Genomic DNA, 22,952 nt, shown 5'->3' with positions numbered 1-22,952 from the left:
TTCTTGTGCTTGTAGTGGGAAGTCGACATGTATCTCTAGAAATGCCTTTAAAATGCATCCGGTGACAAAAACTGATTGTAAGGCCCGGATTGGTGCAACTTTATGTTTTGATGGAAGTTGGCAAATATGTTCAATTGTCCTTGATCATAACCATGAACTCAGCAGTCCTAGCAAAACTAGATTTTTCAAGGCCAATCGAATAATAAAACCATACGTCAAAAGGAAACTCAAAGTAAACGATAGGGCTGGGATTAGACCCAATAAAAATTTCAATTCCTTTGTAGTAGAAGCTGGTGGTCCTGAGAATTTGTCTTTTCTACAGAAAGATTGTAGAAACTACATTGAAAAAGTTAGGAGGCTATGACTTGGTATTGGAGATGCTTGTGCAATTCAAAATTATTTTTTGAAAATGCCAAATGAGAATTCAAATTTCTTCTACACAATGGATTTATATGAAGAGGGTCGATTAAAGAATGTTCTATGGGTAGATGCAAGAAGTAGAGTTGCATTTAAAGAATTCAGTGATGTTATGACATTCGACACTACATATTTGACCAATAAGTATAATATGCCGTTTGCGGCTTTTGTTGGTGTTGATCATCATGGATATTCAAGATTGTTTAGTTGTGGGTTAATCTCTAACGAGGACACAAAGACATTTGTATGGCTTTTTCAATCTTGGCTTGCATGTATGATGAATTGTGCTCCAAAGGCAATAATATCACTGATCAAGATAAGGCAATGCAAAATGCGATTGAGATTGTGTTCCCGGGTACACGACATAGATGGTGTTTGTGGCATATAATGAAGAAATTGCCTGAAAAGTTAAAAGGTTATACCCAATATGAATCTATTAAGTTTTCTTTAAAAAATGCAGTGTATGATTCATTGACACATGAGGAGTTTGAAGAACGCTGGAATAGGTTCATTGAAGAACACAACCTTCAGGCCAATGAATGGTTACTTGGATTGTATAATGAAAGACGACGTTGGGTGCTAGCATTTGTAAAAGATACTTTCTAGGCAGGTATGTCTACCACTCAACGTAGTGAAAGTATGCATGCATTCTTTGATGGATATGTTAATTCAAAAACCACCTTAAAACAATTTGTGGAACAGTATGAGAATGCATTGCATGATAAAGTGGAGAAAGAAACAGAGGCTAATTTTAAATCTTTCAAATCATAGATCCCTTACATAAGCAATTATAGTATTGAGAAACAATTTCAAGATGCATATACCATTGCGAAATTCAAAGAGTTTCAACAAGAGCTTACTGCTAAGCTCCATTGTGAAATATCTTCTTTCAAAGAGAATGATTCCTATATGGAATTTATAATAAAAGAAGATGTTAGGGTTGGAGAGACTCATCGTCGTGTCCCTTTTATGGTATGTTTTAACGAAGCAACTTGTGATGTTCGTTGCAATTGTCAGTTGTTTGAGTTTAAAGGAATCTTATGTCGACATGCAATTGTGGTGTTGATTCATAAGGAAATTTCTCATGTACCAGAAAAGTACATTTTAAGGCGATGGAGGAAAAATATAAACAAATGTCACACCAAGGTTAAAATAAGTTATAATAATTGGAGCATCAATCTTGAAGGACAAAGATTTGATCACTTGTCTAATTTATTTTCTACTGTAGCAGACTTAGCATCAAACAGTGAGGATGATTGTAATATGGTGATAGAAGTGATCAATGATCTTAAGAAAAAATTGATGTCGAATGAAGGTGTTGGCAGGAATGGTAAAAGAGAAAACATGTCAGCTAATAGTAGAATGAATTGTGAAAGTCTAGATGGTACCTCCAAATAAGGGAATTGTAATATTCTTAGTCCACGGGCTGTTCGCAGCAAAGGTCGTCCTCATTAAAAAGAAAACAGTCGAAGGTTGAACAAATTCTTTGTAAAATAAAAAAGAAGAAATTGCGAAAACAAGAAAAGGATAAAAAAAGCTGAAGGTAAAAATTTAGTAATTATCAATTTTGTTGATTATTTTCTTATTTTTATTCTATTTATTGATAGATAACATGGCTTTTGTTATATAATTGCAGCATTGTTGGATACCGAAGCATGTGGGATTTCAATACATGATTAGTGTCCTTTGATATTTGTTTTTGCTGCAACTTGAATACTGCACCTTTTTTGCTATATGTGCAATGTTCTGTAGAGAAGTTTGGTTTTGGGAGAATTCGATGGATTTATAGCTTGTAAGCTGCATTTTTTGTTTCTGCTGTGTTTGTGCACTGTTGTGAAGCTCGGGCCTATTATATGTGGTTATAGTTGGCTCAGTTCTGTATAGGTTTTCAGGGGAGGTTTTGGGACTGTTGCAACATAGTAGCAATTGTAGCATACTGAAGGGGTCTAGAGATGCAACACCTCTATGTTTTTGTTTGTGTGACTATAGGGATATTTGGTACTAGTGATGAGGCTCTTCCAAGGGAGGTTGGTTTTTTGCAGTTCTCTCTGTTATTGCAACTTGGTTGCTGCATTTTCTATAGTGTTTTGTAGGTCTTTATGGTGTGATCATTGCCACTTCATCAGTTTCAGGTTTGTTTTAGCTAGCAGGCCCATGAATTTTATGATGCTCTACCAATTCAATAGTTCAAGTTTGTTTTAGCTACTTTCTATTTCTGTCTCCCAAAGAAACTACTTTATGGTGTAATGTATGTTTCTAATTTGAAATGTTATCTCCAGAGGGCTTCCCGTGGCTGGTGTGAAAAATTAGTTGATGTCACTAAAGATTCATCGTAAGGATTTTGAATTTGGTCTTACATCATTTGTCTTTCTACATATATCGATGCATCTTACGTGTATCCTTTAGGTTCCATTATGTTCTCTCTCCACAGCCAACACCTGAAACTCTCTTCCTGGTGAAGCGCTGCAAGTGGGCTGTAGCTGAAGAACAAGAGAAACTTGAGCACATTGAGGTTTGCCCCAAAGCAATAGAGTTGACTAATACAATAGCAAAGAGGATAGGCTCAAATGAAGGGGGGAGCTCTTATAATTGATTATGGCCTGAATGGAGTAGTCTCAGATAGTCTGCAGGTTTGGTGCCTTAAGATTGCTTATTTTAGATGCTTTTCATCTTTTATATGTTTATCATCCATAAACAAGTAAGCCTTCTTATCAGTGAAATTCCATCTGTTCATTTACCAGCTGGACAAAATTTGACTGTTTTGCCTACTATATGATGGTTTGCACCCTTAGAATTCTTTCTTAGTCTTGCAATTTTTCCACTTATTATGAAACAATGGACATGCAAATTTTTTTGAAATCATCACATTATGGGTCTGGGTAAATAGTTGTGTTGAAAAAAAAAAAAAAAGAAAAAAAAAAAAAAGCTATATTTTTGTACCTTTCTTGTTTCATGAGGAGTATAAACCTCATCATTGTTCTGCTGAAAACTTGTAAGATAAGATTATTTACTTTAGTGTCAATCTTGATCCGTTAGACAACTTGCAAATATAAAGTCCTGTTCCTTTTTTTTGTTTTTTTTTTTTTTTTTCACTTATCAATTTTCTTCCTAATAACCCAATATTGCAGGCAATTCGAAAACATAAATTTGACAACATATTTGATAATCCTGGGACTGCCGATCTCAGTGCATATGTTGATTTTGCTTCTGTCAAGCATTCTGTTGAGGAAGCCTCAGGTGCAGAACCTTGTCATTTGGGTTTGTCAAATTCTTAATTTTATTCTTACTTATTGAAGTACTTAAAACATGAAAGCGAGTAATGAAGATAAATTATCATTGTTTTCCAACATGTTTTCAGAGAATGTGTCTGTCCAAGGTCCGATTACTCAGTCCCAGTTTCTTGGTTCTCTTGGAATAAATTTCCGAGTGGAAGCACTACTATAGAACTGCACAGAGGAGCAAGTTAAGTCTCCAAGGACAGGATATTAGCGTCTTGTGGGTGATGGTGAAGCTCCCTTCTGGGAAGGACCTGATGACCAAACACCTATTGGAATAGGTATCCGATATTTGGCAATGGCCATTGTCAACAAAAAGCAAGGTGTTCCAGTTCCATTTCAATGAGGTTTGAATTACCATGACAGTCTTGTAAAGCTAGCTACTTAGGCTTTTGTACATTAGTAATTTATGTTTCTATCAAATAAGTTTACGAAGTTTGTATTTCTTATGAATATGTTACCAAATATTCCTGCAGTAATTGAATTGAGGATTTGATTTTGTCTTCTGGGTCACCTTTTATTCCTTTACCTTCATGATGTGCTTTTTGGTATTTGCTAAATCATATAATTATAGAAAGATAATCACCATTACATGTGAATCTTAAATCATTCTGTTGCTTAAACATTCACATCTAATGATAATTACTAATCCAGGTACGTTGGGGCATCAATAATATAACTCAATCTTGTCATTCAACAAGGATATTAAGAGTCAGCTATTCAACAGAGCAATATATTCATCTCATATATATGAGCTGTTCCACAAAACAAAAATCTGAAATGGAGCAATAAAAGCTAAATATATATCCCAGAAACCAATAAAATTCCAAACTAAGAACACTAAATATGAAGAATGCACTAAAATTCCAAGCTAAATATATCATGTTTTATATAGGAAGGCAAGCCAAACTGGATTGCTATCCAATGTACTGCTGCAGAGGAGATAGAGTCAACGCAATGCACAACCTCTGAATCAAAAAGAAAAAAAATTATGAATTGTTAGCAACGTGAAGATACTAGTATGATTTTGAAGTTAAAGAAAAAGAGTTGCGTAGCAGGTGGGAGACATTGCATAAATGTAGCTGATATAATGTTTAGAGCCAAGTCAACATCAGATTCCTAGCTAATTAAATAAGAGAAGAGATTCCTCTTGTCTCCCTTATCTCATAATTGATGGTTTTTGAGTTGGAGAATTGTAAGAAAAAGCACTGCAGAGAAGTTGGCACACAAAATGAAAAACTGAAAACACCGGAATGGTCTAATTTCATTGAGCAATAATGCAAATAATATACATGCTTTGCACTGCTGTTAGACCTATTATACAGCAGGTTTACAATCAAAAATAAATCAGCCATTGGCTTAAGAATATCTAAAAATCAAAATGAAATATTTGTTTTCTCCTAGGTTTCCTTTTCCCTCCTAGTCTCGTTCTTCTCTGTCTCCAACTCCATTTCCATTGCTTCTTCACTGCTCAAAACCACTTCACCCATTCTCAGAGCAGCCAATCAGGAAAATAGCCAACAACAACCAAAACACTACCCCAAGTATGAACAGCTGCAACAACAACCAAAACAAGCAATAACCTAGAAAAATGGACCAACAACTTGGTGGAAAATGTTGGAAAAATCTTATTTAAATACCAATTAATAGACCACATTCAAGTTCAACCAAGGGCAAAAGACCACTTACCGTCCTTAATGCAACAAAGAATCTTTCTCCATATCAACGTCCAAGTTCCAACCTCTGAGTTAAGAAATAAGTTAGTTCCAAACCAGAAAATGTCCAAAACATTTTATTGAAGGAAAATGAAGATTACCTCTCAGTAGCTTCTAGAGAACAAGGCGATGAAGAAGAGCGCGAAGATGAAGAGAGTGATGGAGATGGAGAAGAGCGTGAAGATGAAGTCAGCGATGGAGATGGAGAAGAGTGATGAAGATGAAAAGAGGAGATGGAGAAGAGCGCGAAGATGAAGAAGCAATGGAGATGGAGAAGAGCAATGGAGATGGAGAAGAGCGATGAAGATGAAGATGAAGAGAGTAATGGAGATGGAGATGGAGAAGAGCAGTTAGCAGAGCAGCCAAAAACGGTGATGGAGAAGGAGAAGAGCGCGAAAGAGAAAGCATGGAGAAGAAGATTGATATATTGAAATGGATGACATGGCAAGTGATGACGTGTCAAGTGATGTGGCATTGCAACGTCACTTTGTAGAATCTTCTTTGTATGGGCCTTTGTAAGAGTAGTGTTATTGTATTGTAAATGAGATACAACATATAAGATCTTTAAATTCACATAAATCTATCTGTAGGTAAATGATAATATTTATTGTCAATGTGAAACAAACAACAATCAATCAATAAGGTTATTAATATCTCTCATTAATAACGAATAATATCAAACACCAATTACATTATGTCATATATACAATCAAATCCAACTTATCAATCTATTTTACATCATGATCAATAATATCGAGTCAAATGTAAAGAATGTAATTCATCACCAATCAAATGTTTGCCATTTGTAGGACAATCTTCTTACATGGCAAAATGAAAGAATTTTATATCTTCAAAATGGCAATAATATAACCTATCTCTCAGAATTATATATATATATATATGATGACATGATGGTAAAAGAACAAAAGAATGTTTTATGAGTTTTTGAGTTCGAGTCCCTCCAGATACTAATAAAGGTGACCACTAGAGTTCTTATCCAACTAACAATTTTAGGGTCTCGAAAAATTAGTTGAAGTGCGCATAAGTTGTCCTGGACACTCCCGATTATAAAAATGTGTGTGTGTGTGCGCCTGCGCGTGTGCTTATATTGGTTGTTTTTATTTCGAATCAAAGTAACTCTGTGTAAATTGTGTTTTGCTTGTTCTTAATAAATGTATTTCCCCAGTGGTTTTAATTCTTATTTCGTATTTTAGTTAGCATTTATTTTTGGACAAAATATGACCAAATCGGGAATATTAGCTAGGTTATGCATTTGTAATGAAAACACCTCATTGAGGTGATAATGTTGCCTGTTTTCCATTTTTGTAGCTAAAATTTAGGGTTATGTTTAATATTTGTGAAAATCTAAAAACGAATGGAGTGATTGATGTTGAATATATTTTGTTATTTTGTTCTGTAATGAAGAATAATTTTTGCTCTATAATGTATAATGAAATTTGAAAATGAATGAACTAATATGAAAATTCATATTATTAATAATGTATTATATTATATATATTATTAATCTCGTTGAGATAGATTGTTATCTTGTTTTGTAATGTAGAATGGTTGATATTTGTTGTCTGGTTGCTGTTGATTTAGTTTGTTTTTGTAATGTAGGGTGTTGTTTCGATGTTCATGTGAAGGTGTTTGGTAAGCTATGCCATATTGGGTTGATAGAGCCAAACCATTACAGTATTATTCGATTAGTCCATGAAACAAAGAAAGCAGAATTTGGCAATGAAGTGAAGCAATTGGAATGCATGTAAGCATTATGCCGGTTCTGATTGGACCGGTTTAATCGACCAGGCTGAATCAGGTTTTAAAACCTTGTTATAAACACCAACAAAGAACCTCATGCTACAATAAAACTATTCCTTTGAAATAGATGTAAACATATCTAATCACCATTATTTTGATAAGGCTACATTGGAAAACCATGAGTTTTCACTCAGGTTAATTCTACAGCTATATTTGCTACATTTGTTTCTCCATTTACTTGCATTCATCTCAGCAATTTACACTCACTCTTATATCATTTAAAATAAAATGTTTTGTGATAGTTTTTGAAATGAATTAGTGTTTTTTGTTTTAGTTATAATTTGATGGTTGAAATTTGTACAAAAATTTAAAATTAAAGGAAACTTTTGACAAACTTTATAAATCTAAAGAAGAAATTTCAAAAGCACCTAGATTCGTTAGGGTTCGCTTAGGAGATTCATGATAGCAGTTACAAGAGTAAACCACCGTAGCGGTTTTGAGGGGCTTTTAATAGCGGTTTTTAAAACACTTAACCTGCGCTTAAGAGTTTATTTTCTAGTGGTTCTGACAGTTTTTTTAAAATTATATATATATACCCATAAAAATACCCCAATTTCAATTAGTACTTTGAAGTTTTTTTTTTTTTTTTTTCAATTACAAGGTAAGGGTTCTTTATTTGTATTCTACTTATTAGTATTTTATATCTTCAAATGTTATAAAGTCTCTTTATCATTCTTCACCATTCTTTGCAGCATCTGGAATGATTGAAAAATTATAGCTCCACTTCTCCAAAAGCATCTAGAAATGAGATTTTAATAATTTTTTTTTTATGATTGCTTAAAATTATTTTATATTTAATATAATTGGAGACGCACACAATATGGTTAAAATGTTTTTTTTTTTTTTTTTTTTGGGATATGATTGAGATAGTTTTGTAGTAGATAAAGTATTTAAGGAATAAAATTTTAAAACTAACCAAAACACCCCGATTTGGGGGGATTTATAAACCCCTCAAAAATACACTACATCGGTTTTAGGATTTTTGAGTCAGTCAAAATTAGTGCGTAAAAAATTTGACAAGTAATGGTTTTAAAACACATCAAAACAAGTCTAATTAAAAACTCTCCAAAACCGTTGAGGAAAAAACTCGCAAACAAAGTGTTTAACCAAAACTAGGGGGTGGAATAATTTGTTTTTTTTTCCATTTCTACCATATTAAAGTAAATTAAAAAGGTTTTTTTTTAGTAAACTCTAGGGTGTTTGGTATTTTTGTAGTAAACATGAGTAGTTTCTGAAATTACGACCTTAACTTTCTATGGGTTTTTATTTTTTTGTGTAAGCACCCACTAGTTTCGACAATGTAACATTAACGTAACCCTTGTGTGTTTGTCTTTGTTTTGTCGTGAACACCGACTAATTTGGAAAATATTATCAATTTAAACTATGAATTTATCAACATTTTTTTATCAGTTCAACCTAAGGGTGGTAATCGAGCGGCTTGCGAGCCGGCTAGACTTAGCTCGAGTCAAGCTCGTTCAAAACTTGACTTCGCTATAATCGAGCCGGCTCGGCTCGATTCGTGAATATTTGCGAGCCGAGTTCGATCAGTGCTAGGCTCGGCTTGAATGGCTCACGAGCCCAATCTGGCTCGAAAAGAAAGGGTTGATATAGAGGGTTTTTGATACTATGGAGCTTTAAATTGTAATTTTCATTACTTAATATTTGAAAAAATAATAAATTTGTAAAAATTTGAAGAAAACACAATCTCTTCCCCCATTTGTTAAAAATCCCTAAAAGTGAAAAAGAAAAAATCACCCAATCCACCACCATGCTGTCACCGTCGCCGTCTTATTGCTGTCGTGCTTGTGGTGTCCATTGTTCCTACCGTCAACCGTCCTATTGGAGGTGATTAAGAAGTGGGTACTGACCATCCCTTGGAGGTGATTGCCTCAACCTTGCTTTGTCTCTTTTATGGACATTTATATGACCACCGAGAGCTTAAGCAGATCTAAATTGCTTTTGCAGAGGCTACATGTTAATGTTATAAACGAAATCAGAGAAACTGGAGAAGAAGTGTACTGTTTGTTATTGATTACTTCGAAAACTTTACAACACTTACATGGTATTGTTACTCACAACTAATTACAGTAAAATATTAACTAAACTCTAGTCAACTAGCTATAACACTTTAAAACTCTGCTTAACTAATTATTATAATACTGCGAAGTATATGGCACGCGTAAGATCTTGGTGGCCATAAAAACCCATAATTAATTGGAGTTAATGGGTGTTTAGTTAAGCAGGGTCACTGACTACAGGTAAGGCTACTAGTGTCTGGAACATCTAGCTGGAACAAGAATAGTTGATTTCCTTTTTATCATAATTAAAATTAGTGTGTTTGCACATTCTTGGATTGTGTGTTCAAATATGCACGCTCTTTTAGTGGCTAATAAGCCGATTCGAATTCGGCTCGTTAAGCCGGCTCGAGAACCAAACTCGAATCCTCTCTCTCTTTTAACGAGTTCGAGACCAGCCAGAAAATCAGCGGCTCGTATGGCTCGACTCGAACTCAAACTCATATCTCAATTGATCAAGCCGAAATCGTTTAGCCAAAAATCGGCTCGGCTCGGCTTGATAAGAGCGCTAGTTTAACCTCTAAAAATAATATAAATATAAATATTGAGATTAAGATCACATTTTCAGAACCGTACAATAAATGCCAATCAATGGGGTTACTAAAACACCCCCAAATTAAAAAAAGAAAAAAGCATCTATAACAGACAGTAAAGTTAAAGAAAGCATTTGAAGAATTCCCACTCCACTACCAAAATATATTGACCAAAGGCGTATAATTCCGGCAAATGGAGTCAAGCATCTTGGAGTCAGTGGGTACTGAGATCATCGGAGTGATGTCTCCGGTGTCTCTTTGCATGCTTCTTGTTGTTCTTTTAGTTTATTCCCTCTCTTCTTCCAATCCCCTTTCTGACCCTCCAATTCGCACCGCCGCCAATCTCGTCTACATCGAAAACCCCCAAGATTCCACCTCCCAGAAGCTCGAAGGCGCCCTCCTCAATGCCCTTGTCTTCGTTGTTCTCATTGCCATAGTCACCTTCTTGCTTGTCATCCTTTATTACTACAATTTCACCAACTTCTTGAAGAATTACATGCGCTTCTCCGCCTTTTTCGTGTTGGGTATCTTTTTTTCTCCAATTACTCTTTTCCTTGTATTTTATTTGATTGCCCAATTTCAGTTTTATTTCGTTATTTTCAATATCTGAGAATGTGTTTGGTATGATATTGTGAAATGATAGTTTTTAGGATTATATTCGAAAACATTGCTACTCATTTGGGATTTCGTAAAGTTTTTCGTATTCCTTGTACTATTATCCAGAATGAAAAGCTGTATTTGAAATAGTTTTAGGATTATATTCAAAAAAATTCAATTCAGTCAGACTGATGGTGAAGTATTATTGTGTTCCATGTTAGGTAAACTGGGTGGTTCGATCTTTTTAATATCTCTGTTCTTTCACAATCATTTTAATATCTGAAAATGTGTTTGGTATGATATTATGAAATGACAATTTCCAAAAAAAATCAATTCATTTAGGTTTTCGTAAAGTTTTTCGAATCCCTTGTATGATCATCCAGAAGGAAAAACTGATTTTGAAGCATTATTGTGCTCCTTGTTAGGTACAATGGGTGGTTCGATCTTTTTGTCAATCGTTCAGCATTATTCAATACCTGTTGATTCTATAACGTGTTTTGTGCTGCTTTTTAATTTTACTGTTGTGGGTGTGTTGTCGGTGTTTTCCGGTGGGATACCCATTGTGTTGAGGCAAGGGTATATGGTGTGCTTGGGAATTATTGTGGCAGCGTGGTTTACGAAGTTGCCTGAGTGGACTACGTGGGCTTTGTTGGTGGCATTAGCTGTTTATGATTTGGTTGCAGTTTTGGCACCTGGTGGCCCACTTAAGTTGTTGGTGGAGTTGGCCTCAAGCCGGGATGAGGAACTTCCTGCTTTGGTTTATGAAGCTCGGCCAGCTGTTTCAAATAGTGAGAGAAACCGAAGGTCAGGCGTGGGGCACTTGGTAGGTGGGGTTTCGGATTCTGGGTCTTTGGAGTTGCAAGCTGTGTCTAGGGACAATGTGGATCGTAGAGAAAACCGTGGGAATCCTGAGTATACTGTGGTGAATGCTGATAGTTTTGGGAGTGTGGAACATGAAAGGAATGACGATGCAGTGGAGATGTTGCCATTGGTGGGTCATTTGAGGGAAGGATATGGATCAAGTAGTGGTTCATCATCCGAGTATTCAACAGTGGTTGTCAATAGGGAAAATGAGATTGTTGTGGAGGAGGAGATGTCACCTCTTGTTGATTTGATGGGGTTGGGGGAGCCGACAGGGAGGGATGCCTTGGAGGATGGTGTGGCAGCAAGTAGAGGTATCAAACTTGGTCTTGGAGACTTTGTTTTCTACAGTGTTCTTGTGGGGAGGGCTGCAATGTATGATTTGATGACTGTATATGCTTGTTATCTGGCAATTATTTCTGGACTTGGGTGTACTCTGATTTTGCTGTCTGTGTGCCGTCAAGCTCTTCCTGCCCTCCCCATATCCATTACATTGGGTATCCTATTTTACTTCTTGACTCGATTGTTGATGGAACCTTTTGTTGTTGGTGCAGCAACGAACTTGATAATGTTTTGATTCTTAATTTTTTTGAAACAAATTACAGTGCTTAAAGAAATGACAATTTTGTAGACATAAGTTTTGTATACATAGTGGAAATTGTTCCTACATGATTGACCTTTCATCAGCGCTCGTGTAAGCTTCTCCTGATTTGGGTTGTGACCAGATAGTACAGCATATCGAAGACAATCTGGTAACTAGCCTTTTGGGCCTTATATAAAATTTAGAGCTGATGATAGAGATGTTGAAATTAAGATACATATATTTTATTTTATTTACATAGGAAACACATTTTAATATACATATTTATGGTGTACTTTCAATAGAAGAGTCAATTCACCTTCATTCACTAATGTCGATACTTCTATTAATTGCTTGAACTATATGCATATGCTTACAACTGTCTTGTTACTTTTACTATTCTTGAAGCTGCTCATTTGTTATGTGCACTATTTAACAATATAGATCTTTCATATGGCATATATTGTTCACCACTTTTATTCTAAAAGATGTAAATGTTATATGTGAATTCATTTTTTCTTTAAGTTGCTTAGTTCAGAAATATGCGAGTTGTAGAGTGGAGAAGCATATAAACCTACGGAGTGAGGTGTGAATGTTTCAGTTCACAACTAACCTTAAAATAACATATTAACTGACAGACTCTAGATTAGCCCGGCTCAGCAAGGTTTGCTTCACAAGAAGCAGTCCTTTTAAAACAACATTCTAGCAGCTTCTTTTTATCATTCAGAAGATATAGAAGGAGAATGAAGTGTTATGTTCCCCTAATGGCATCTCTGTCTTTATTTTAGTAACTTCTAGTGTAGCCTTATGATGATGCAGTGGGAGGAAATCTTTAGTTGCACTCTAAAAATAATATAAATATAAATATTGAGATTAAGATCACATTTTCAGAACCGTACAATAAATGCCAATCAATGGGGTTACTAAAACACCCCCAAATTAAAAAAATAAAAAAGCATCCATAACAGACAGTAAAGTTAAAGAAAGCATTTGAAGAATTCCCACTCCACTGCCAAAATGTATTGACCAAAGGCGTATAATTCCGGCAAATGGAGTCAAGCATCTTGGAGTCAGTGGGTACTGAGATCATCGGAGTGATGTCTCCGGTGTCTCTTTGCATGCTTCTTGTTGTTCTTTTAGTTTATTCCCTCTCTTCTTCCAATCCCCTTTCTGACCCTCCAATTCGCACCGCCGCCAATCTCGTCTACATCGAAAACCCCCAAGATTCCACCTCCCAGAAGCTCGAAGGCGCCCTCCTCAATGCCCTTGTCTTCGTTGTTCTCATTGCCATAGTCACCTTCTTGCTTGTCATCCTTTATTACTACAATTTCACCAACTTCTTGAAGAATTACATGCGCTTCTCCGCCTTTTTCGTGTTGGGTATCTTTTTTTCTCCAATTACTCTTTTCCTTGTATTTTATTTGATTGCCCAATTTCAGTTTTATTTCGTTATTTTCAATATCTGAGAATGTGTTTGGTATGATATTGTGAAATGATAGTTTTTAGGATTATATTCGAAAACATTGCTACTCATTTGGGATTTCGTAAAGTTTTTCGTATTCCTTGTACTATTATCCAGAATGAAAAGCTGTATTTGAAATAGTTTTAGGATTATATTCAAAAAAATTCAATTCAGTCAGACTGATGGTGAAGTATTATTGTGTTCCATGTTAGGTAAACTGGGTGGTTCGATCTTTTTAATATGTCTGTTCTTTCACAATCATTTTAATATCTGAAAATGTGTTTGGTATGATATTATGAAATGACAATTTCCAAAAAAAATCAATTCATTTAGGTTTTCGTAAAGTTTTTCGAATCCCTTGTATGATCATCCAGAAGGAAAAACTGATTTTGAAGCATTATTGTGTTCCTTGTTAGGTACAATGGGTGGTTCGATCTTTTTGTCAATCGTTCAGCATTATTCGATACCTGTTGATTCTATAACGTGTTTTGTGCTGCTTTTTAATTTTACTGTTGTGGGTGTGTTGTCGGTGTTTTCCGGTGGGATACCCATTGTGTTGAGGCAAGGGTATATGGTGTGCTTGGGAATTATTGTGGCAGCGTGGTTTACGAAGTTGCCTGAGTGGACTACGTGGGCTTTGTTGGTGGCATTAGCTGTTTATGATTTGGTTGCAGTTTTGGCACCTGGTGGCCCACTTAAGTTGTTGGTGGAGTTGGCCTCAAGCCGGGATGAGGAACTTCCTGCTTTGGTTTATGAAGCTCGGCCAGCTGTTTCAAATAGTGAGAGAAACCGAAGGTCAGGCGTGGGGCACTTGGTAGGTGGGGTTTCGGATTCTGGGTCTATGGAGTTGCAAGCTGTGTCTAGGGACAATGTGGATCGTAGAGAAAACCGTGGGAATCCTGAGTATACTGTGGTGAATGCTGATAGTTTTGGGAGTGTCGAACATGAAACGAATGACGATGCAGTGGAGATGTTGCCGTTGGTGGGTCATTTGAGGGAAGGATATGGATCAAGTAGTGGTTCATCATCCGAGTATTCAACATTGGTTGTCAATAGGGAAAATGAGATTGTTGTGGAGGAGGAGATGTCGCCTCTTGTTGATTTGATGGGGTTGGGGGAGCCGACAGGGAGGGATGCCTTGGAGGATGGTGTGGCAGCAAGTAGAGGTATCAAACTTGGTCTTGGAGACTTTGTTTTCTACAGTGTTCTTGTGGGGAGGGCTGCAATGTATGATTTGATGACTGTATATGCTTGTTATCTGGCAATTATTTCTGGACTTGGGTGTACTCTGATTTTGCTGTCTGTGTGCCGTCAAGCTCTTCCTGCCCTCCCCATATCCATTACATTGGGTATCCTATTTTACTTCTTGACTCGATTGTTGATGGAACCTTTTGTTGTTGGTGCAGCAACGAACTTGATAATGTTTTGATTCTTAATTTTTTTGAAACAAATTACAGTGCTTAAAGAAATGACAATTTTGTAGACATAAGTTTTGTATACATAGTGGAAATTGTTCCTACATGATTGACCTTTCATCAGCGCTCGTGTAAGCTTCTCCTGATTTGGGTTGTGACCAGATAGTACAGCATATCGAAGACAATCTGGTAACTAGCCTTTTGGGCCTTATATAAAATTTAGAGCTGATGATAGAGATGTTGAAATTAAGATACATATATTTTATTTTATTTACATAGGAAACACATTTTAATATACATATTTATGGTGTACTTTCAATAGAAGAGTCAATTCACCTTCATTCACTAATGTCGATACTTCTATTAATTGCTTGAACTATATGCATTTGCTTACAACTGTCTTGTTACTTTTACTATTCTTGAAGCTGCTCATTTGTTATGTGCACTATTTAACAATATAGATCTTTCATATGGCATATATTGTTCACCACTTTTATTCTAAAAGATGTAAATGTTATATGTGAATTCATTTTTTCTTTAAGTTGCTTAGTTCAGAAATATGCGAGTTGTAGAGTGGAGAAGCATATAAACCTACGGAGTGAGGTGTGAATGTTTCAGTTCACAACTAACCTTAAAATAACATATTAACTGACAGACTCTAGATTAGCCCGGCTCAGCAAGGTTTGCTTCACAAGAAGCAGTCCTTTTAAAACAACATTCTAGCAGCTTCTTTTTATCATTCAGAAGATATAGAAGGAGAATGAAGTGTTATGTTCCCCTAATGGCATCTCTGTCTTTATTTTAGTAACTTCTAGTGTAGCCTTATGATGATGCAGTGGGAGGAAATCTTTAGTTGTGACTTTCCTTGCTGTTTTCAATCATTTGATCCTAGAGTATTGTAAGTAATTTTTCTTTGTTTTCAATCATTTGATACTAGAGTAATCATTTGATATAGAATTTGATCTTTTGTTTTTGTTTTTGATTTTTTATTCATTATGGTTGTTAGTTTTATGAGGGGTGTAATATTTATCTTACTATTTATTTACTTTTTCTCTGGAGCAACCTAAACAATGAGTTTGTCAAAGGCTTGCCAGAGCATGATGAATATCTGAGCAAAGGTATGGTTGGTAGAAATAGAAGTTTCTTTACACACACATTTCTACTTATGTGCTTAAAAGTTTTCTAATTTTATGGTCTAGGGCTGTTTTGTGACTCCATATTTGAGCAACATAATCTTGTTTGTCTTTATACGGCTCACCAACACCAACACCAACACCAACACCAACACCAACACCAACACCATCACCATCACCATCACCATCACCATCACCATCACCATCGCATTTATTCATTTGGAATTACATTTTGCTCTCTCAGGAGGCCAAATGACTAAGACAATTCCTCTATAAAATAGAGTTCGGTATCCTCATTAATTTGCAAAGTTGTAGAGTCTTGAGGAATTGTGGGGATACTCCTTGGTTAGCGGATTGCCAACTGCACAAACAATTGGTCAATTTCTTAGTTTGCCAACTTCTGTAGTATTTTTGGCAGCTCTCTTGCCGGTAATTGGCATTGCATGGACTTGCTAGTATTAGGATGGTGGACAAGAGCTCCAGTTTTTTTTATAATTTTTATCATTACCATAATGCATTTTACCTTTTTAAAATTTTCAATCTTACATGATTAGTTTGAGGCTTCTGCAACAGATTTTAACTTTGGTGCAACAGGACACTAGCATAATTTCGAGTGGATAGCAAATAATTGTTGCTCTATATGCTCTTATTTGTCAGTCTTGAATAACATCAGCTGCTTTCTTGTTTATTCTTATGCTAGTTCATTCATGTTTCATTACTTGCTTATTTGTGACAAATTCTTTCATGTTTGTATCATTTGCTAGATTGTTCCTTCTTTCACTTAAAATTCTACTGTTAGATGGGTTTTTATCCTGCTGCACTAGTGAAGTGTTAAATACTAGAAAACCATTCGCAGAGCAACCTATCAACTTGATCCTTGTCTATGTGATGTTGGTGATTTTACTATTTTTTTGCCTCTTTGGAATTCTCTTAACATAAAGATCCATGTAATTGCAATGAGTATGAAGAATAATCAATTTTTAGAGTCAGCTGTCATATTACACGAGTCACACAACTATATTCCAAGGATTGCATTTAGGGGAAGATGATTTCTGTCCACTGAGAACTTTAAAGGTGGGTTTCATAGTGCTTTTGAAGAGAAAATCTTTTATCAAAATATCTAAAAGGATTTTCTGAAAGAGATCCTATGAAGTGTGTTTCGACTTTTTGAAATCATTTTTGGTATTATAAAAAGTATTTTGAGGCTCAATACACTAGCATAAACTTGTTCATGGAGTTGATACTTGCGTTATATTGAGAATGGAGATTGCCATTTAGAGAGATTTAGTAGCCATAGTTGCAATCTTCTTGGCATTTAATTGCTAGTGAATCATGGCAATCACATTGAAAGAGAAGTGACTGGCATCTACATGTGTAATATTGATTAGTTAAGCATACTTAATTCATTATCTGAAGCGATGTTTATTTAAATCATAAATGTGAATAGTTTATAAACCAGATGTTCAGCAGACTAGGATGCTGCCTGCAAAATTCAATTGTTGGTGCAGAATTGCAAACTGAAACCAGAAGAATGGAGAAGGCCTTAATGAATTCTTCAATTACACTGGTAGATATTTGGATGTATTCCCTGTTTTTGTTTTTCATTATTCTTGAAATACATGGTTATCTTGCAAATCTTAAGTTTCTTGTTTTTTCACCACATCAATAGGGTAAATGTAGGGTGATTAGATTTGTTTGATATTTCAATCATAGTGCTTGTATTGTTGCATTATTAGACTGCAAGAAAGCAACAGTTATTTTTTCTATTTGCATCAATAGATAGTTAAAACTCTTTCACTCTTTGTCGAGAAATCGGTTGAATGTTCTTCTGATTTAAACTATCTTAATTTGTGAAACTAAAAATTCAAAGGCTGCAGGCCAATCTTCTATATAGGTAGTTGTTCTCTTTTGCTTGTGCTCTGTTTGCTTTATTTTGGTTTTTGGTCTTTTCCTCCTATTGCCTGCAAGATCACTTCTCAAATTCAAATGTGTTTTCCAAAAAATATCTCTATCTGATCTCTGAACCCAGATGAATTTTTTTTTTTTTTTTTTTTTTTTAACCCCTACTCGTTGCCACCAAAGTGTTAACCATTCACCCATTGTCCTCTTCTTTAAAAATTACTCCTGAGTTGCTTGCATTTCATTCCTCTGAAACATGGATTTAAGGTGCCTCAAGATATTGCATCTTGCGATGACTTGCAGTCCTGCAGAAGAATTTAATTTGAATAATCTCAAGTCATTCATTGCTGGTATCTGTAGATCTGCAGTCACTGATGATAATCTGTTGCTGATTACTAAACAAATCAAGATGTGAAGATAGTGATTACTCATAGCAAATATGAAGTTGCTAATTTCTTATTATATTTAGACAGTGAATTGTGTACAGTAAACATTCATTTTGCTCAGTTGGGTACGTTTGCAGAGTGGGGTTATGGGTTGAAATTGGACTATTTTTTTTAGGGGTGAGCATGGGTAGCAGGTAGAATCAGAACCTACGGGTGGAATAGGAACCTACCCGGAACCGACACTATTCAGATAAGTTCGGGTTTCAATTTTTTTGGAACCGATATTATACTTTTCTAGTTTCGATTCCTACATGTGGAGGAACCGGAACCTGGGAAAAGAACCTGCAGTAGGTACTTTATTTGAAACCTGCTTGGAATGGAGGGCGGGTACCCGGTTTGGAACTTGTTTGGAATCGAGGACTGGTACCCGGATTGGAGCCTATTTTGGAACCTAGGTTGAAATAAAATATCTGTGAAGAATGGGGGGTCTATCGTAATTTTATGTATAAAAAAATTTAAAGTGGAAAAAATTAAATTTTTACAATAACCTAATTAAATATATATACAATTATACGTATAAATTACACCATATAAAAAACTTTAATATATTATAATACCCTAATCAAATATATATATATATTTAAAAAATTTTACATATAAAAAACTTAATATATTATAATATTAAAGTTTTGATTAATTAAGTGTATAATTGGAATTAGAATCTAATTAAAAGTGTTTTAATATTATTAAAAGAATTATTTTTGAAAAAAAATAGTATATTTGATTGAATAATAATATAATGTTTGGTTATTTATTTCAATCATCAAGTTCTAAGTACATTTATAGTAAATTAGTAATTAATTAATTAATTATACATGATAAATTGATAAACATTAGTATATTACTAATTAAATGATTACTTAATTAATTATAACATTCTATTATAAACATTAGTATAATACTTAATTAAATAATTAGAAATTTAATTAATTATAATATTAAATTATAGATTTATAGTATGTTTGCTTAATTAATTATGACATTATATTATAAACATTAGTAATTTATTACATTAATACAATATTTTATTAAACTATTAGAAATTTAATAAATTATAACAGTAGATTATAGATTTATAGTATGATTACTTAATGAATTATAACATTATATTATAATATGATTACTTAATTAATTATAAAATTACATGGTTAAATGATTACTTAATTAATTATACAATTATAACCTTACATTATAAATATTAGTAATTTACTACATTAGTACATTATTTGATTAAAAATTTAATTAATGATAATATTACATTATGAATTTATAGTGTGATTACTTAATTAATTATAACATTACGTTATAAACATTAATACAATACTTAATTAAATGATTAGAAATTTAGTATAATATTTATGAGTCACATTGGACACAAATAAATGAGTAATCAAAAGTTGAAAACTGCTATATGCAGGTTTTCTTAATTTGTTAAGGTGTATTTGTAAACTTTTAAGGTATTTTTATTATTTTTTAAACTAATAGGTGGGTAATTGATTTTTTACAGGTTACTTGGGTAAGAAACGAAACTTGCATTTCAGGTTCTGGTTCCTTGAATTTAACCGGTTCCTTTTTCTGGGAACCTGTATTGTGCGGTTCCTGGTTCCGATTCTCCAAAAAATTGCAGGATGCGTGGAATCGTTCACCCCTAATTTTTTTTTAGTCCATTCCCATGTTTGAGTGTATTTCTAAGAGGTTGGGATTGGATTGTTCCAAATGATTAGGTTTTTTTTTTTGTTTTTTTGTTTTTTTTTTACACTTATTAAAATTTATTTATATATTTCAAAATAATTGAACCTGTAATTTTATTTCATTAGATTGTTCTCAATTAAATTTTATTATCTAAAATAAAAAAATACTAAAATGAATAATAAATTTTATTTATAATATAAAAAAGTATTTTTAATAAATTTATTAACATAAATTTGTTAATAATTAAATATTTCTCATTCATGTTTATTATAATTAATAATTATACAAATATCATAATTAAAAATATATATATTGAAATAAAAATTAATATTGTATTAAGATAATATTACAAAATGATATATTTTTTATTTAATATATATAATTATAACTAATTATTTAATATAACAAATTATATAGTAATTAATTTTAAATGTTATAGTATAATAATCTAAAACAATTACTAAATTCTATTTAGTGTTTTGAATTAATATTATATAAATATTCTTATCCAATCCAGTACTTCACCAAAGGCAAGACAATAATATTACAATTCAATCCTATTTTCATTTGTAGAACCCTATAAGGCAAATATTCCTAGACGGGGGTAAATAGGAATCAACGAAAATAACCAAGCAATAAAAATTTTCACCAATCACACAAGTTATAAGGACTTAAAACCACAACAATGATAACAATAAATGAGAATGTTAATGATCAATAAACATAAACAATGGTGAGCAATAAATGAGAGTGCAAAAATTAAGCAATGAATGAGAAGAAGTGACAATGATGTTCAAGTAAATATGTAAGGAATAATAAATGAGTTGAGAGAGAAGAAATGCTCAGAGATTTATGGTGTTTCGAAGCTATATTGACAAGCCTCCTATATCCACTTCTTTAAGGGAACCTTCTTGTATTTCACTAGAATCGGATTGTGCCTTTGAAGTACATGTTTGTTTCTTTAAAACACGGGTTCTTAAGGAAACTTTTTCATATTCTTTCGTTAATGACGCAAATGCACATTGGAATTCATTGAAATAATAGTGTTTGGAGTCATTTAACTCAAATTCAGAGTCTCCTTCCAAATTGCATTCGTTGGCCATGAAACAAAGGTTGGCTTGCTCTTCATTTGACTTATCTTCATCACTTGAGTCATCACTTTCACTCCACGTGGCTGCAAGAACCTTTTTCTTGTAGAATTTGTTCTTTTTGTCCTTCTTCTTCCATTTGACTTGACAACAATCTTGACAAATATGGCCCGACTTCTTACATTCATGGCAAATGATGTCCAATTTGCCTTTTGCATCGTCATTTCTTGGTTTGAACATTTGGAAGTTTCTCTTTTGAAACTTTTGTTCCTTCCAAGAAATTTTGTGAATCTTTTTGCCAAGAGGTTGATCTTATCTTACCTTCCTCTTCTTCAATTATTGTCTTGAGGGCAATCTCCCTCCTTAGTTTGCTTTCTTCTTCTTTTGGCTTTCTCTTCATCTCAAAAGTCAATAAGCTACCAATGAGCTCATCCATTTTCATTTTGGTGAGATCCTTGGATTCTTCAATAGCAGTGACTTTTATTGTCCAACTTTCCAACAATGAACGAATGATTTTCTTCACAAGCTCAAAAGTTTCAAAACTCTTTTCAAGACCTTTGAGGTCGTTTATCACGTTGGAAAACCTTTTGTACATGTCGGTGATGCTTTCTCCGGTTTTCATCTCAAATAGCTTGTAGTCACGGAATAACATCTCACTTTTTGATATTCCTTCACTTGGCTTGTTCCTTCATGAGTTGTTTGAAGAATTTCCCATGCATCTTTAGCCGTTTCACATGTCGAAACTCTTCCAAACCCTGTAGCATCAAGAGAACAAAACAAAATATTAAAGCCTTTTCATTTAAGCTTAATTTATTTCCATCATCTACCATGTAGTCATCTGCTTCTTTTGGAAGATTTGTATTAGGGTCCATGGGAATGAAGTTCCCTTGATCTACTATTTTCCATAAATTGTAATCTATGGATCTAATATGAAGTCTTATTCTAATTCTCCATTATGTGTAGTTTACACCACAAAACACGAGGGTCTTGTAGTAGAATGATTTTCATTAAAGAAAGGTGTTGATGTATTAGCCATATATAGATCAATTAACTCTTGAAACCGTTAGGTTTCTACACAAGAGCCCAAGCTCTGATACCAATTGTGAAGCACCGGGGGGGTGGGGGGTTGGGTTTGAATAGGAATCAATGAAAATAATTGCAGAATAAAAAATTTTACCAATCACACAAGTTAAGGACTTAAAACAACAACAATGATAAGCAATAAATGAGAATGTTGATGATCAATAAAGATAAACAATGGCGAGTAATAAATGAGAGAGCAATAAATACGAGCAATGAATGAGAACAAGTGATAACGATGTTCAAGTAAATAGGCAAGGAATAATAAATGAGTTAAGAGAGAAGAAATGCTCAGAGATTTATAGTGGTTCGAATCGAAGCTATATCCACAAGCCTCCTACATTCACTTCTTCAAGGAAACCTCCTTGAAGTTCCACTAGAATCGGATTGTGCCCTTTACACTAGTTTGATAGGATTTCGTCCCTTACAATAGTTTGGCATGATTTTGCCTCTAGATTTATAGGATTTCACCCACAAGATGTTTGAATAAGAGTTTGTGAATGATTGCCTCTTAAACTAGGCTTAAACACATAATAAGAATAATACTCTCAAATGTTTTTAATATGAGTACAAGAGAGTAATATTGATTTGGATTTTTTGCTCAAGGGATTACGTGTAAGAATGTTTTTTTATAAGACTTTTGTTTCTTTAATATTCTTCCTATCTTTCTTTGCAATAAAACACTCTATTTATTGCTTGTCTCTCTCCTTTGAAGTAAAGAGCCATTGTTGTATTTGATGCAACTCTAAAAAGCTATAGAACCCAAAAGAACGGTCGTTCCACCATTGTGAACAGTAGTTCCAAACATAATAGTTACTTTTGTACAGCTTTGAGGTTTATGGAATGACTGTTCCACCATCGCG

The 22,952-nt window shown here is 34.0% G+C and overlaps 2 protein-coding genes and 1 pseudogene across 2 annotated transcripts; all 3 read left to right on the top strand.

Moving 5' to 3' along the window:
- The first annotated feature begins 442 nt into the window (after positions 1-442).
- On the top strand, positions 443-4,038 carry LOC116109660 (annotated as a pseudogene).
- Positions 4,039-9,951: 5,913 nt separating this feature from the next.
- On the top strand, positions 9,952-12,188 carry LOC116109678 (presenilin-like protein At1g08700). Its single transcript, XM_031395903.1, has 2 exons — positions 9,952-10,360; positions 10,859-12,188. The coding sequence occupies exons 1-2, from the start codon at positions 10,030-10,032 to the stop codon at positions 11,869-11,871; spliced, it is 1,344 nt and encodes a 447-aa protein (XP_031251763.1). The 5' UTR covers positions 9,952-10,029; the 3' UTR covers positions 11,872-12,188.
- A 712-nt stretch (positions 12,189-12,900) lies between these two features.
- On the top strand, positions 12,901-15,082 carry LOC116109672 (presenilin-like protein At1g08700). Its single transcript, XM_031395895.1, has 2 exons — positions 12,901-13,254; positions 13,753-15,082. The coding sequence occupies exons 1-2, from the start codon at positions 12,924-12,926 to the stop codon at positions 14,763-14,765; spliced, it is 1,344 nt and encodes a 447-aa protein (XP_031251755.1). The 5' UTR covers positions 12,901-12,923; the 3' UTR covers positions 14,766-15,082.
- The last annotated feature ends 7,870 nt before the right edge of the window (positions 15,083-22,952 follow it).

Source organism: Pistacia vera, unplaced genomic scaffold, assembly GCF_008641045.1.
Source record: "Pistacia vera cultivar Batoury unplaced genomic scaffold, PisVer_v2 Contig587, whole genome shotgun sequence".
Taxonomy (NCBI): domain Eukaryota; kingdom Viridiplantae; phylum Streptophyta; class Magnoliopsida; order Sapindales; family Anacardiaceae; genus Pistacia; species Pistacia vera.
The sequence above is the reverse complement of the archived record's forward strand: the minus strand, read 5'-3'. Positions and strand labels throughout refer to the sequence as shown.

Coding starts and splice junctions, on each gene's coding strand:
- LOC116109678 (XM_031395903.1), top strand. CDS start 10,030: ATGGAGTCAAGCATCTTGGAGTCAGTGGGTACTGAGATCATCGGAGTG. Junction 10,361..10,858: donor CTCCGCCTTTTTCGTGTTGG/GTATCTTTTTTT, acceptor GCTCCTTGTTAG/GTACAATGGGTGGTTCGATC.
- LOC116109672 (XM_031395895.1), top strand. CDS start 12,924: ATGGAGTCAAGCATCTTGGAGTCAGTGGGTACTGAGATCATCGGAGTG. Junction 13,255..13,752: donor CTCCGCCTTTTTCGTGTTGG/GTATCTTTTTTT, acceptor GTTCCTTGTTAG/GTACAATGGGTGGTTCGATC.